The 15,042-nt window shown below is 40.9% G+C and overlaps 1 protein-coding gene across 3 annotated transcripts in view; it reads left to right on the top strand.

The window, feature by feature from the left end:
* The window catches only part of LOC114902000 (engulfment and cell motility protein 1), a 313,303-nt gene that overhangs the window by 283,889 nt on the left and 14,372 nt on the right, over window positions 1-15,042 (top strand). For all 3 annotated transcript variants that reach the window (XM_029234323.1, XM_029234321.1, XM_029234322.1), the window contains exon 15: window positions 10,578-10,686. In XM_029234323.1, coding sequence (XP_029090156.1) covers window positions 10,578-10,686 — 109 coding nt within the window. The remainder of the gene's footprint in view (window positions 1-10,577; window positions 10,687-15,042) is intronic.

Genomic DNA, 15,042 nt, shown 5'->3' with positions numbered 1-15,042 from the left:
TGACTGCCTGGAGGGGTGGGATAGGGAGGGTGGGTGGGAGGGAGGGAGATGCAAGAGGGAAGAGATATGGGGACATATGTATATGTACAGCTGATTCATTTTGTTATAAAGCAGAAACTAACACACCATTGTAAAGCAATAATACTCCAGTAAAGATGTTAAAAAAAAAAAGTGAGCTTTCACAAATAAATGCAAGGAAAGGCATGTGATTCGCATTTAAGCAGTATGCAGTGGAGGCCTTACCCATCAGTGTATACTGAAGGAATTTGTAAGCCCTTCATGCTTCACTCCCTGGGTGTGAAGCTGTCCTTGGGTGTGGCTGTCCTTGGGTGTCCTGTAGGACTGGCATCCTGGGCCATTTCCAGACCATCACCTCTAGGGCCCACATCTGGTCAGTCCTAAACCCCAGTTTGAAATAGACACATTTCACTTCACCCAGGAAACAGTTCAAACCACAGTATAGAAATCACATAGAAGTCTTGCTTGTTGACTCAGGATGCTGGCACATCACATTTAAACTGCTGGACGGCAGGCATGTTATTCAATGTCCAAGGTATGGTTTCCTCGTCTGCGACAGGTCCTGCTTTGATGACTTATGAGGACTAAAGGAGTTAAACACTTGAGAGTTTGCACATGGTAATCAGTCCATAGGCATTCACTCTTTTCTTAATTGAGGCAAAATTCACACAACATAAAATCAACCATTTCAAAGTGAACTATTCAGCGACATTTGGTACATTCATGATATGTTGTGCAAACGTCACCTCTACCTAGTTCCAGACATAAATTATCATCACCCTGAAAGGAAGCCGTGTACCCATTAAGCAGTTGTTTCGCATTCTCCATCCCCCCGACCCCTGGCCACTACCAATCTGCTTTCTCTTTCTATGGATTCTAACTCTTACTAATGATATTTTTATTAGTCACAGAAAAAACCAACAAACAAACCCAAAAGCCTCAGATTTATTTCTTCTTCTGTCTACTTTCATTGCTTTCCACGTCCTGAAAATCAGGAGGTTTGCTAATGATGGAAACTGGAAGTAGAGATGTGATATAACTTTAAAGCAGTGGTCCATAAAGTGTGGCCCCAAATTAGCAGCATCCACATTACCTGGGAACTTGTTAGAAATGCAGATTCTTGGGTTTGCCCCAGAACAGCTGAATCATAACTCCGGGGGTGGGGCCCAGCAATCTGTGTTTTAGTAAGCTTCCAGATGATTCTAATGCATGCCTCCGTTAGGGAACCGTTGCTTTAAATAAACCAGATATTACCTCTCCAAGCCTCTAGGGATGCCTACAGGTGCCTTCACACACACCTGTACCATCCTTGGGCCCAGGAAGACACGTACTGGCCTAGGAGAGGAGGTCTTCCAGCCCTATTTCTTTGATGCAGGCATCAGCTAGGGAATCTTTCCTGCTGTCCTCTGGCCTTTGGAACAGTCAACAGAACTGTTGCCTAGGCTTCCTCCAGTGACATCAGGGTTACTGTGCAGGCACAGGCACAAATACACTGTTATTTAATCGTTTCCCCTCTTGCTGCTACTTCATACTCAAAGGGAGGACTTTTCAGCAGCGTGTGGATGTGATTGCTTGCTGTATTTCACACATCCTGCTTTTGTTGCACGATATCAAAGTGCAGGCAGCATTTCTTTTTGGTTGATTAATGTTCAATTCGAGGTCTATTATGAACCTCCAGGCTTTAATTACTACACCATTACCCAGTCAATTCCTTGCCATTTTATATTTATGGCCTTTATTATGCCTCTGCATGTGCAATTGCCTAATTTTATTCTGGAAGAATTTCACCTCATTAGCTGGGTTTTGTACCATTCTTCTCATTTGTCCATATCGTTATTTATCTCGGTTCCTTGTGTGTGCTTTCCACCTTATTTTTTCACCAATCTGACCCTTTGTACATACTTCTTCTCCTTTTCCTGGGATGCATTGTTCTTTTGCCCTTGGAAACAGCTCTTCAAGTTTTTGCACACTCTTCTCTGGGTGGTCTTTTCCCTGGTGATCTGTTACACACTCACTCTTAACTGGTTTTTCCGTCTGGATTGCTTGGTGTCATTGGCCCTTCCAAAGGCCTGGAGGCCCAGCTCTTCAGCCCTGGACATACCATGGACCGTGGTTTCTCTCTAAAGGGCCAATTAAGGATCAGGGAAGAAGCTTTTTTCTTTTTTAAAGACTATGCTGCTAAAAATAATTTTTAAAAGACCTCTAAAATGCCTTACTAACACTCCCTGTCTCAGTCCCCCCAGTGCCTCAGAAGAATTTAGAGTTTGGTTTGCTTGCTTTTATATTTTCTTACGTTCCATCCCAGACCTGCTGAATCAAACTCCGGGGAGCAAGCCAGCAGTCTGGGTTTTATAAGCCCCCAGGTGATTCTGATGCCCACTCAAGTTTGAGAGCCACTGTTCTCAAAAGATGCTGAAAGAAGTTCAGGAAACCCACCTAAGTCAGAAATAGTATTTATTCCACCTGAGTCCTTACTTTGCCAAAGAGCAAGATTAATAATTTCGATAACAGTTGTGTTTGGGTTTTTGTTGTGTGTGGTTTTTATCAACATCTTTGCCCTAGAGTTATAAGAATATTTCTGTAAATCAAGAGCTCATGTAATTATTATAGCAATAGTAGATCAATCGTCTCCCCCATTGAGTATTTGAGATGTCTCAGGCACTAAGAGATCTTTACCTCCATTTTTTATTTTCATTTAATCTTTACAGCCCTTTGTAGGTTGGTATTCCTGTTCCCATTTTTATAGGTGGAAACTCACGTTAAGGAATGTGTGTTAAGTCACCAAGTCTGTTAGATGTAGATTTAGGAAAATCGTCTCTGTCCAGAGCCACATTATCCAGTCATCTGCTACCATGTTAAGGACTTTCCTGATCAAAGCTTTATTATTATTATTTCATCCTCTCCTTTTTCAGTAAGCGTAGGTATCATGTGTTTCAGTAGGAATCAGTAACCAGGAATGTGTGCTCTAGGGTTAGGCCACCTAAGTTCCTGAGCTGCGTCTGTTTATTTCTGTGCTATGTGAACCTTGGGCAAATTATACAACATCTTTTTGCTTCAGGTTCTCCATCTGTAAAGTGGGATAGTGCAGTATTTCTGTCATGTGGTAGTACCTGTACCTTACATGAGATAATGAGTGAAAACACTTCGAATGAGACCTGGGAAATGAATGCTCTTGATAAATATTAGCTGTGATTTCTCTTTCTCTGCCCTCTTGTCTGTGCCGTTAAAGCTCTTTACTTTGGGGCTCACTATCTTTATCTGTGAAGAAGGAGTGGTGGATCAGGTGGACTAACAGCCTGGAATTCTGATTTTTTTCTGGTTTATCTTCCTGCTTGGCATAGTTTCTATAATTTTAATGTTCTTTGTTCTCTGCCCACTTAAAATCATATTAAGGCTTTGGCATGTTTATTTGATTTTAGGGACTTGCTCAAAATTCATGATCACGGTTAAGCTCTTGTGCAACCCCCTTGAGGCAGCTCAGTGCTCTTTCTAAAGCTTCTCTCTGGCTTTCTGAGACCAGTCACCATTAGCATTAATACCAAAGGGAACACAGAAGGTGGCTCCCTCTTGGCCCGCAAGTCTCTGTGAGAGGACCCCACTGTGGCCTTACCCGTTGACTTTAGAAGATGTCTGTGTCTTGATGATGAGATCTAAGGGCTAACACTTCACTCTGGGGTGTTCCCTGATTCTGTTACTAATGTAAAAGTACCCCTGTGTTGGGGGTAGGGAGGGGGCTCATGGATAAAATAAAGGTTTTTATTTCTTTTTTTTTTTTTTTTTTTTGCGGTACTCGGGCCTCTCACTGTTGTGGCCTCTCCCGTTGCGGAGCACAGGCTCCGGACGCGCAGGCTCAGTGGCCATGGCTCACAGGCCCCAGCCGCTCCGCGGCATGTGGGATCTTCCCGGACCGGGGCATGAACCCGTGTCTCCTGCATCGGCAGGCGGACTCTCAACCACTGCGCCACCGGGGAAGCCCAGAGGTTTTTATTTCTTATTTATTGGTTTAACATGGGAGATGACGGGCATCTCCTCTGGTGGGTCAACAGACAAGTTTTAATAGAGCTTGTGGGGTTGACAAGACTCTGAGGACGGGTGTCCTATGGTGGCTGTAACTGTGTAGTATTGGGACTTTATTGCCAAAACTATCAGGCTGTGACTTATTCTTTGGTGTCCTTGCTCATTCTCTGCACTTGCACAACCCCGTATTCCTGTGGAAGATTCCTGCTTGAACATGAGCACATGGGACTTCCTATCTTGCATTTCTGGTGAAAGTAGGTGGTGACACCGTTTTTATGCTTCTCATGCTAGAATGATGGGAGAGCCTCTGCATTGCTTTCATCTGTCCCCAGAGGCCAGTCATCAAAGAGCCAGTCTCACTGCAGTCATAATTTTTATTTAGTTGCTGGTAAATGCTGGCCAAGGGCCTCAAGGAAATATGAAGAGGGAGGGCAGTAAAGCGATAATAAACACCAACTCTGTCGAGTCTGCTTTAGGCATTTTGCCTTTGCTTTGTGATTTAGGATGCACAACAGTCCTATGAAATGGGCTTTCTGGAATTTGTGTACAATTCACAAAAAGACGCAATGCCTCATGCAAGCTTACACTAGTTTGGCCCAGGCTCTCTATGTTATACATGCTCCCCGCAGCAGCTTTGGGTCAGAATTGGGGCGAGACGGACAATCCCTTCGCTTGGAGAGAACGCGGTCCAGGTTCACGTACTGTCCTTGCTGGCCTGTGAGGAGACCATTAAGCTTCATGTGACCGTCAGAGTCAAAGCAGCCTGAACAAAAACCTCCACAGATGAGAGGAGATGGAAGAAGCCCTTGAGGCTTGGTCCAGGGCTGGCTACAGGGAAAGCAGAATGGACTGGACTCACCCCAGATGAGGAGAGCTTAAGAGAAAGAGGAGGAAAGTGTGACAGGGACAATCAGATGAACATAAGTCAGCAACATGATGCTGAAGCTAAGAGGCAAGTACTAGAGTGTGGTTGGCCATGTACTTGGCACTTAAAGGTAACTCCCAAGCCAGATAAGTTGTCACCAGTGGAGAAGAAGAACTCAAAATGCATGGAAGTAAAGCCTGTGGGAACCCTCCACACAAAGTCATTAACCCTGAGCAATAGTTACTGACCCTTAGGGGATAAATGAGATAAGAGAGAACCTTATACCTTTGTCTAGAAGGGTCTGGGATTTATAAACCCACTTGAGTGAGATAGAGGAAATTGATCAAAGTTCCCTTAGCCTCTTGAGACATGAAATCCACTGAGTTTCACGGCAATGTATATGTGAAGGCAGTGTGTGAAATATAATGGGGAAGGAGGAGCTTTGGAAATTGAAGACCTTAAAAACTGAATTCCAGGAGTGACTTAGGCTATGATCTAAGCAGATCACCTCTTCCTCTTGTTTTAACTTTCTTAAGAGAATAATAATAATACCTGCCTTATCCATTTTATGGACTTTTTGGGGAATCAGTGGATAGAAAATACGTAAATGTACTCCGTAAAGTTGAAGTATTTAATAAAATGTTTTTTATAGTTAATATTGCATAAATATCAAGTGTTCTATAAAATATGCAGACAGTTTCCACTACTTTTGGTATATGAAGTATTCTAAAATGAGTGATAATAGCAGTTTTTAATATGTACTCCATCCATCGAGGTTTCTGTTCCAGCATGTTTGCTTTTAAAACCAAAGAGTGAGGGAAAAAAATAAAGGTGAAAAATATGCTTTGATATTTCCAGATAGAGCTCAAAATATCTCACGTAAACATGATTAATACCAGAATGTTGAAATTGAAAATAGATATATTAGTGTATGTATTAAGTAAAAAGAAAAACTACTGTCTAGTCTAAGAATGATCTCTCACTGTAGTAATATCTTATTAGTAACATTCATAACCATAGTCTTTTCTGAATATTTCTGTGACAGTGTTGACCTTAAAGCCCACACAGGCAGCTTGAAAGGTTTGTGTCGGCTTTGTCTAAAGAAACCAATCAAGAAGGAGAGTCTGTTTTTCTTTAGGTGGGTAAATATAATAAGATGGATGGCACATTTTTTTTTAAACAGATCTTTGTTCATAGGACTCTTTTTTAAATTATTTATTTATTTATTTACTTATTTTTGGCTGCGTGGGGTCTTCGTTGCTGTGCACAGGCTTTCTGTAGTTGCGGTGAGTGGAGGCTACTGTTCGTTGTGGTGCGAGGGATTCCCATTGCGGTGGCTTCTCTTGTTGCAGAGCACGGGCTCTAGGCACACGGGCTTCAGTAGTTGTGGCACACGAGCTCAGTAGTTGTGGCTTGAGGGCTCTAGAGCGCAGGCTCAGTAGTTGAGGCACACAGGCTTAGTTGCTCCGCAGCATGTGGATCTTCCTGGACCAGAGCTTGAACCCGTGTTCCCTGCATTGGCAGGCGGATTCTTAACCGCTGTGCCACCAGGGTAGTCCCTAGAGATGGATGGTACATTAAAGAGTAAAGAGAAGGGCTTTTCCAAGCTGATTTACGTATTGGTTACTTAAATTACTCCTTAATTTAGTACCTGCTAATAAACAGTGCCTTGGAAATGTTTTCGGAACATTTATTGGCTGCAGTAATTCCACCTACAGTGTATTCAGATCACATCCTCATTAAATATTGATGCTCTCATGAAATGTGAATTGTTAATGTGAAATGCCAGGGAATGTCTTCACTGGGAGCTGGGGGCTGGCTGAAGACTACCTGTCTCCTGTCTTTTCTTTATGTTCTTCTTGCCCTGTTTTCCCCACTCATTTCCCATCATCAAGAGATTCAGATTTGCTCCTTGATGGGGCAATCTCAGATACAGACATTTTCAAAGAGAAAGATTCACTGATTGATGGGAACTTAGTTGTTCTTCCCTCCTGCTTTCCTGAACTGGAATTCCTGATTAGAGCCAGAAAGGATTCTCTTAAAAGGAAGTGGGTGATACAGGCTCAGTCGAATGAGACTGTTCACGTTCAGGCAAATTTCCAAAAGAGACCATGAAGAGGGGTAGAGGTTTTCAAGGACTCCAGCGCTGGTCCTTCCTGCTTGGCAGGAGAAAGGATTTAGTTGGATTTTATGACCAGCTTTCTCAGAGGAAAAACAACCAACTCAGAACACGTGTTGGCTAAAGAGACTGTAAGGAAGAATTTTATCATAAATCCCAAGGACAGCAAAGGCTAGGTTCATGCTGATATGCAATGCATAATTATTTATGTGAGCATGTGCTGCAAACACTTGACAGTTGACAGGTCCCACAAAATGGGATGGTTCATCGACTTCTTGGACAATCATAAGGGCGATAAAGCAACAATGATGAACTTCGAAAACTGCCCTGATTCAGCAAGTGGAACTGTTTAGGTTGTGATTAGGGTTAGGTATACGTGCAATGCTGGAGGAACATCCCCAAATGGAAATGGTTGATTTGTTCGTGTGGTACTGTCAGTGCATACAATAATTATGTGTGTGTGTATGTGTGTGTTATTGTTAACAGTGTTTGTGCAGATAACAATGGGAGCACATTTGTATTGAAAACCTACTCCTTTGGCTTTATTTTATTTTATTGATTTATTGATTGATTGATTGATTGATAGGTAAGGAGTGGATTTATTTAGAGAGAAACACACTCCACAGACAGAGTGTGGGCCATCTCAGAAGGCAAGAGGCCCCAGGGTATGGGGAGGTTAGTTATTATAAGCTAGGTAATTTCTTTTTTTTACTACCTAAATTTTATTTATTTATTTATGTATTTAATACAGCAGGTTCTTATTAGATACCTTTTTTATACATATTAGTGTATGTATGTCAATCCCAATCTCCTAATTCATCCCACCACCACCACCCCACCCCCACTTTCCCCCTTGCTGTCCATACATTTGTTCTCTACAGCAGTATCTCTATTTCTGCCTTGCAAACCAGTTCATCTGTACCATTTTTCTAGATTCCACATATATGTGTTAATATACAATATTTGTTTTTCTCTATCTGACTTACTTCACTCTGTATGGCAGTCTCTAGGTCCATCCACGTCTCTACAAATGACCCAATTTCGTTCCTTTTTATGGCTGAGTAATATTCCATTGTATATATGTACCACATCTTTATCCATTCGTCTGTTGATGGGCATTTAGGTTGCTTCCATGACCTGGCTATTGTAAACAGTGCTGCAATGAACATTGGGGTGCATGTGTCTTTTTGAATTATGGTTTTCTCTGGGTACATGCCCATTAGTGGGATTGCTGGGTCATATGGTAATTATTTTTAGTTTTTTAAGGAAACTCCATACTGTTCTCCATAGTGCTTGTATCAATTTACATTCCCACCAACAGTGCAAAGGGTTCCCTTTTCACCAAACCTTCCCAGCATTTTTTGTTTGTAGATTTTCTGATGATGCCCATTCTAACTGGTGTGAGGTGATACCTCACTGTAGTTTTGATTTGCATTTCTCTAATAATTAGTGATGTTGAGCAGGCTTTTATGTGTCTCTTTTCCATCTGTATGTCTTCTGTGGAGAAATGTCTATTTAGGTCTTCTGCCCATTTTTGGATTGGGTTGTTTGTTTTTTTGTTATTGAGCTCCTGGAAGCTGAACACTGCCCTGTACAATTCCAAACCTCTCCACATGGTAGACCAGGCAGTGTACAGAGGTTGTGTCCAAAACACATCTTACTCAACTCAGGGGCTCTGTCCTTGATCTCTGCCTGAAATAGCCTTTCTCCCAGATCTTGACATGGCAAGCTCTTTCTCACCCTTTGATTCCCAATAGTCACCTAGTTGTCTACACTCTCCTCCCCAAGTCTTCCCTGTTATTCTTTGCCACCTCAACTACTTTTTTTCATGGTACTTGTCATAAACTGTAATTACCTCTTTTGTTTTATCTGTTTCCCTCAGTTAGAGTGGATGCTCTGATAAGTCAGAGCCCTGGTCTTGTTCTCCACTTTATAGGCCTAGACATCTTCCTGGTAGACAATAGGTACTCATTTACTACTGTTGATTGAATGAATAAAACATCATTTCTGCCACCGGAGAGGTCATAGTCTGGGGGAAAAACAACATAAGTTGATGTACAACATTGTTGTAAATGCTGCTGGGATGCACCTACTCAGGGCGGTGTAGCTTTTGAGGACATTCCAGACAACTCCATTGAGGAAGTTGGAGGTGGTGTCAGAGATGGATATGCTGATTATTCCTTTTGTCAATGTATGAATTTGAAGATTGGCAACTTTTTTTTTTAATTTTGTGCATTTTAGAACAATTGGCTAATTCCCCTTTATTTTTGAAGTTTAGTAACTTTAAAATGGAGTTTTCCTGTTTTGTTTTACTTTTGTTTAATACATGTGCAGAATGACTCCCTTAGTTATGGTAGGAATATCTCAAAACTAGCTTAAGGAAAGAGGAGAATTTATTGAATGGCCCAAAGGATTTTCAGCGGAAGGGTTTAGCAAATAAACCGTAAGGTTAGGGAAGTAGCTTTGCTCCAGGAACACGTGGGACCAGCCGCTCAAACGCTGTCAGGGCTACCAGTGCCTCTCCTCTCTGTTTTCCCTTGCATTTTGGCTTGCTTTCCTTTTTTCTTTTTTTGTTTTTTTTCTTGCAGATTCACTTTCAGGTAGTTCCTACACTCATACCTTGTGGGTACTGTCAGCGTAGTTGGGCCAGTTTTCCCCTTTTTGTGTGATAAGTCTCAGGGAAGGACTCTGGTTGGTCCAGTTTGTGTCACATGTCCCTTAGGTGTGGTCTGGTCAACTAGTGCCAAGGGAGAGATCTTGTAAGAACATGGAAACTCCTGTGGGAAATATGGCATTAAACGTAGGAGCTGAACCATTAAAAAAGGACAAAATAATGCCATTTGCAGCAACATGGATGCAACTAGAGATTATCAGCTAAGTGAAGCCAAAAAGACAAAGGCAAATACCATATGATATCACTTACATGTGGAATCTAAAATATGACACAAATGAACTTATCTATGGAACAGAAACAGAATCACAGACATAGAGAACAGACTGGTGTTTGCCAACGGGGAGGGGTTTGGGGGAGGGATGGAGTGGGAGGTTGGGGTTAGCAGATGTAAGCTTCTATATATAGAATGGATAAACAACAAGGTCCTACTGTACAGCACAGAGAACTATATTCAATATCCTATCATAAATAGAAAAAAATATTTAAGAAAAGGAAAAAAATGTAGGAGCTGAAGTCATAGAAAGAGAGTTGCTATTCCCAGGAAAGGGAAGATACGACCGGGAGAAAAAGAGAGTGGTTTTGTCACTTAAGTAAAAAGTCTTTACTGTGCCATTTTAAAAAACTCTCCATGGGCACCTCTGTGTAAGTGGAAACCAATGAGCAATATCCTCTTACAGAGTTGAAAATGGTTTTAGGAGATTTGGAAAACAGAGTTTTCAGTCCTTTTACAGAGAATATACTTAAAGTACAGTTTTGTTCTGCCCCCAAGAGCCCTAGTTTGGTGGTCTGGAGTGGATCTGTTTCTCTTTATAGTAGAGCCAACATTTTTGATGTTTTCTACAAACTGACTTTCCTTTCTGACCTGTTCCCTTTCCTGCTTGCAGATTGTGCTTGAGAACAGTAGCCGAGAAGATAAGCATGAATGTCCCTTTGGCCGCAGTAGTATAGAGCTGACCAAGATGCTGTGTGAGATCTTGAAAGTGGGCGAGCTGCGTAAGTACACATATTTCCCACGGGGTGTGAGGCTTGGCAGAGACCCAGCTTCCAGGGTAGTGCCCTGACCTACATGCAGGGTTCCCAAGGTGCTGACAGCTAAGCAGGAGCATCCCCGTGGACCGAACATTCTTTGGCTCAGGTTTCCAGTGTATGTATTTCTTCATGTCTGCCCTGGGAATAAATGTTATTAAAATCTACAGGGATAGAAAAATGTGCAGGTATTGTGACTGAATTTCAAATATTATAAAAATGAGTGTATATTAAGAAAAGAGTGTATATTACTCTGTTTAGGAAAAAGATCTATGGATTTCTTTTTAAAAATTCCAGTTTTTACACTACCAGTAGATCACTTTCTTTTCTTTCTTTTTTTTTTGAATTTTATTTTATTTATTTTTTTATACAGCAGATTCTTATTAGTCATCAATTTTTTTTTTTTTTTGCGATATGTGGGCCTCTCACTGTTGTGGCCTCTCCCGTTGCGGAGCACAGGCTCCGGACACGCAGGCTCAGTAACCATGGCTCACAGGCCTAGCCGCTCCGCGGCATGTGGGATCTTCCCAGACCGGGTCGCGAACCCGTGTCCCCTGCATCAGCAAGCGGACTCTCAACCACTGCACCACCAGGGAAGCCGCAATCATCAGTTTTATACACATCAGTGTATACGTGTCAATCCCAATCTCCCAATTCTTCACACCCCCACCCCCACCGCCCCACCACTTTCCCCCCTTGGTGTCCATACGTTTGTTCTCTACATCTGTGTCTTAATTTCTGCGCTGCAAACCGGTTAATCTGTACCATTTTTCTAGGTTCCACATATATGCATAAATATACGATTTTTTTTTCTCTTTCTGACTTACTTCACTCTGTATGACAGTCTCTGGATCCATCCATGTCTCAACAAATGACCCAATATCGTTCCCTTTCATGGCTGAGTAATATTCCATTCTATATATGTACCACATCTTCTTTATCCATTTGTCTGTCGATGGGCATTTAGGTTGCTTCCATGACGTGGCAGTTCTAAACAGTGCTGCAATGAACATTGGGGTGCATGTGTCTTCTTGAATTATGGTTTTCTCTGGATATATGCCCAGTAGCGGATCATATGGTAATTCTATTTTTAGTTTTTTAAGGAACCTCCATACTGTTCTCCATAGTGGCTGAATCAATTTACATTCCCACCAACAGTGCAAGAGTGTTCCCTTTTCTCCACACCCTCTCCAGCATTTTTTGTTTGTAGATTTTCTGATGATGCCCATTCTAACTGGTGTGAGATGATACCTCATTGTAGTTTTGATTTGCATTTCTCTAATAATTAGTGATGTTGAGCTCTTTTCATGTGCTTCTTGGCCATCTGTGTGTCTTCTTTGAAGAAATGTCTATTTAGATCTTCTGCCCATTTTTGGATTGGGTTGTTTGTTTTTTTTATATGGAGCTGCATGAGCTGTTTATATATTTTGGAGATTAATCCTTTGTCCATTGATTCATTCGCAAATATTTTCTCCCATTCTGAGGGTTGTCTTTTCATCTTGTTTATGGTTTCCTTTGCTGTGCAAAAGCTTTGCAGTTTCATTAGGTCCCATTTGTTTATTTTTGTTTTTATTTCCATTACTCTAGGAGGTGGATCAAAAAAGATCTTGCTGTGATTTATGTCAGAGTGTGCTTCCTATGTTTTCCTCTAAGGGTTTTAAAGTGTCTGGTCTTCCATTTAGGTCTCAAATCCATTTTGAGTTTAATTTTGTGTATGGTGTTAGAGAGTGTTCTAATTTCATTCTTTTACATGTAGCTATCCAGTTTTCCCAGCACCACTTATTGAAGAGACTGTCTTTTCTCCATTGTATATCGTTGCCTCCTTTGTCATAGATTAGTTGACCATAGGTGCATGGGTTTATCTCTGGGCTTTCTATCTTGTTCCATTGATCTATGTTTCTGTTTTTGTGCCAGTACCGTATTGTCTTGATTACTGTAGCTTTGTAGTGTAGTCTGAAGTCAGGGAGCCTGATTCCTCCAGCTCTGTTTTTTTCCCTCAATACTTCTTTGGCTATTCAGGGTCTTTTGTGTCTCCATACAAATTTTAAGATTTTTTGTTCTAGTTCTGTAAAAAATGCCATTGGTAATTTGATAGGGATTGCATTGAATCCGTAGATTGCTTTGGGTAGTATAGTCATTTTCACAATATTGATTCTTCCAATCCAAGAACATGGTATATCTCTCCATCTGTTGGTATCATCTTTAATTTCTTTCATCAGTGTCTTATAGTTTTCAGAAACAGGTCTTTTGTCTCCCTAGGTAGGTTTATTCCTAGGTATTTTATTCTTTTTGTTGCAATGGTAAATGGGAGTGTTTCCATAATTTCTCTTTCAGATTTTTCATCATTAGTGTATATGAATATAGGAGATTTCTGTGCCTTAATTTTGTATCCTGCAAGTTTACCAAATTCATTGATTAGCTCTAGTAGTTTTCTGGTGGTATCTTTAGGATTCTCTATGTATAGTATCATGTCATCTGCAAACAGTGACAATTTTACTATTATTTTCCAATTTGTATTCCTTTTCTTTTTCTTCTCTGATTGCCGTGGCTAGGGCTTCCAAAACTTATGTTGAATAATGGTGAGAGTGGATATCCTTGTCCCTTTCCTGATCTTAGAGGAAATGCTTTCAGTTTTTCACCATTGAGAATGATGTTTGCTGTGGGTTTGTCATATATGGCCTTTATTATGTTGAGGTAGGTTCCCTGTATGCCCACTTTCTGGAGAGTTTTTGTCATAAATTGGTGTTGAATTTTGTCAAAAGCTTTTTCTGCATCTATTGAGATGATCATATGGTTTTTATTCTTCAATTTGTTAATATGGTGTATCACATTGATTCACTTGCGTATATTGAAGAATCCTTGCATCCCTCGGATAAATCCCACTTGTTCATGGTGTATAATCCTTTTAATGTGTTGTTGGATTCTGTTTGCTAGTATTTTGTTGAGGATTTTTACTCTATATTCATCAGTGATATTGGTCTGTAATTTTCTTTTTTTGTAGTATCTTTGTCTCGTTTTGGTATCAGGGTGATGGTGGCCTCATAGAATGAGCTTGGGAGTGTTCCTTCCTCCGCAGTTTTTTGGAAGAGTTTGAGAAGGATGGTTGTTAGCTCTTCTCTAAATGTTTCGTAGAATTCACCTGTGAAGCCATCTGGTCCTGGACTTTTGTTTGTTGAAATATTTTTAATCACAGTTTCAATTTCATTACTTGTGATTGGTCTGTTCATATTTTCTGCTTCTTCCTGGTTCAGTCTTGGAAGGTTATACCTTTCTAAGAATTTGTCCATTTCTTCCAGGTTGTCCATTTTATTGACATAGAGTTGCTTGTAGTAGTCTCTTAGGATGCTTTGTATTTCTGCGGTGTCTGTTGTAACTTCTCCTTTTTCATTTCTAATTTTATTGATTTGTGTCCTCTCCCTCTTTTTCTTGGTGAGTCTGGCTAATGGTTTATCAATTTTGTTTATCTTCTCAAAGAACCAGCTTTTAGTTTTATTGATCTTTGCATTGTTTTCTTTGTTTCTATTTCATTTATTTCTGCTCTGATCTTTATGATTTCTTTCCTTTTGCTAACTCTGGGTTTTGTTTGTTCTTCTTTCTCTAGTTCCTTTAGGCGTAAAGTTAGATTGTTTATTTGAGATTTTTCTTCTTTCTTAATGTAGGCTTGTATAGCTATAAACTTCCCTCTTAGAACTGCTTTTGCTGCATTCCATAGGTTTTGGATCCTCATGCTTTCATTGTCATTTGTATTGTTCATCTCTGTTTGTTTGTTCTTTAAGTCTTCTAAGTCTTTGTTAAACATTCCTTGCATCTTCTGGATCTCTGCCTCCATTCTTTTTCCGAGGTCCTGGATCGTCTTCACTATCATTATTCTGAATTCTTTTTCTGGAAGTTTGCCTGTCTCCACTTCATTTAGTTGTTTTTCTTGGGTTTTATCTTGTTCCTTCATCTGGTACATAGCCCTCTGCCTTTTCATCTTCTCTATCTTTCTGTGAATGTGGTTTTTGTTCCACAGGCTGCAGGATTGTAGTTCTTCTTGCTTCTGCTGTTTGCCCTCTGGTGGATGATGCTATCTAAGAGGCTTGTGCAAGTTTCCTGATGGGAGGGACTGGTGGTGGGTAAAGCTGACTGTTGCTCTGGTGAGCAGAGCTCAGTAAAACTTTAATCCGCTTGTCTGCTAATAGTTGGGGCTGGGTTCCCTCCCTGTTGGTTGTTTGGCCTGAGGCAGCCCAACACTGGAGCCTACCTGGGCTCTTTGGTGGGGCTAATGGCGGATCTGGGAAGCCCCACGCCAAGGAGTACTTCCCAGAACTTCTGCTGCCCATA

Source organism: Monodon monoceros, unplaced genomic scaffold, assembly GCF_005190385.1.
Source record: "Monodon monoceros isolate NGI ecotype Baffin Bay Population unplaced genomic scaffold, NGI_Narwhal_1 Super_Scaffold_2, whole genome shotgun sequence".
NCBI lineage: Eukaryota > Metazoa > Chordata > Mammalia > Artiodactyla > Monodontidae > Monodon > Monodon monoceros.
This window is presented reverse-complemented; position numbering and strand designations above follow the sequence as displayed.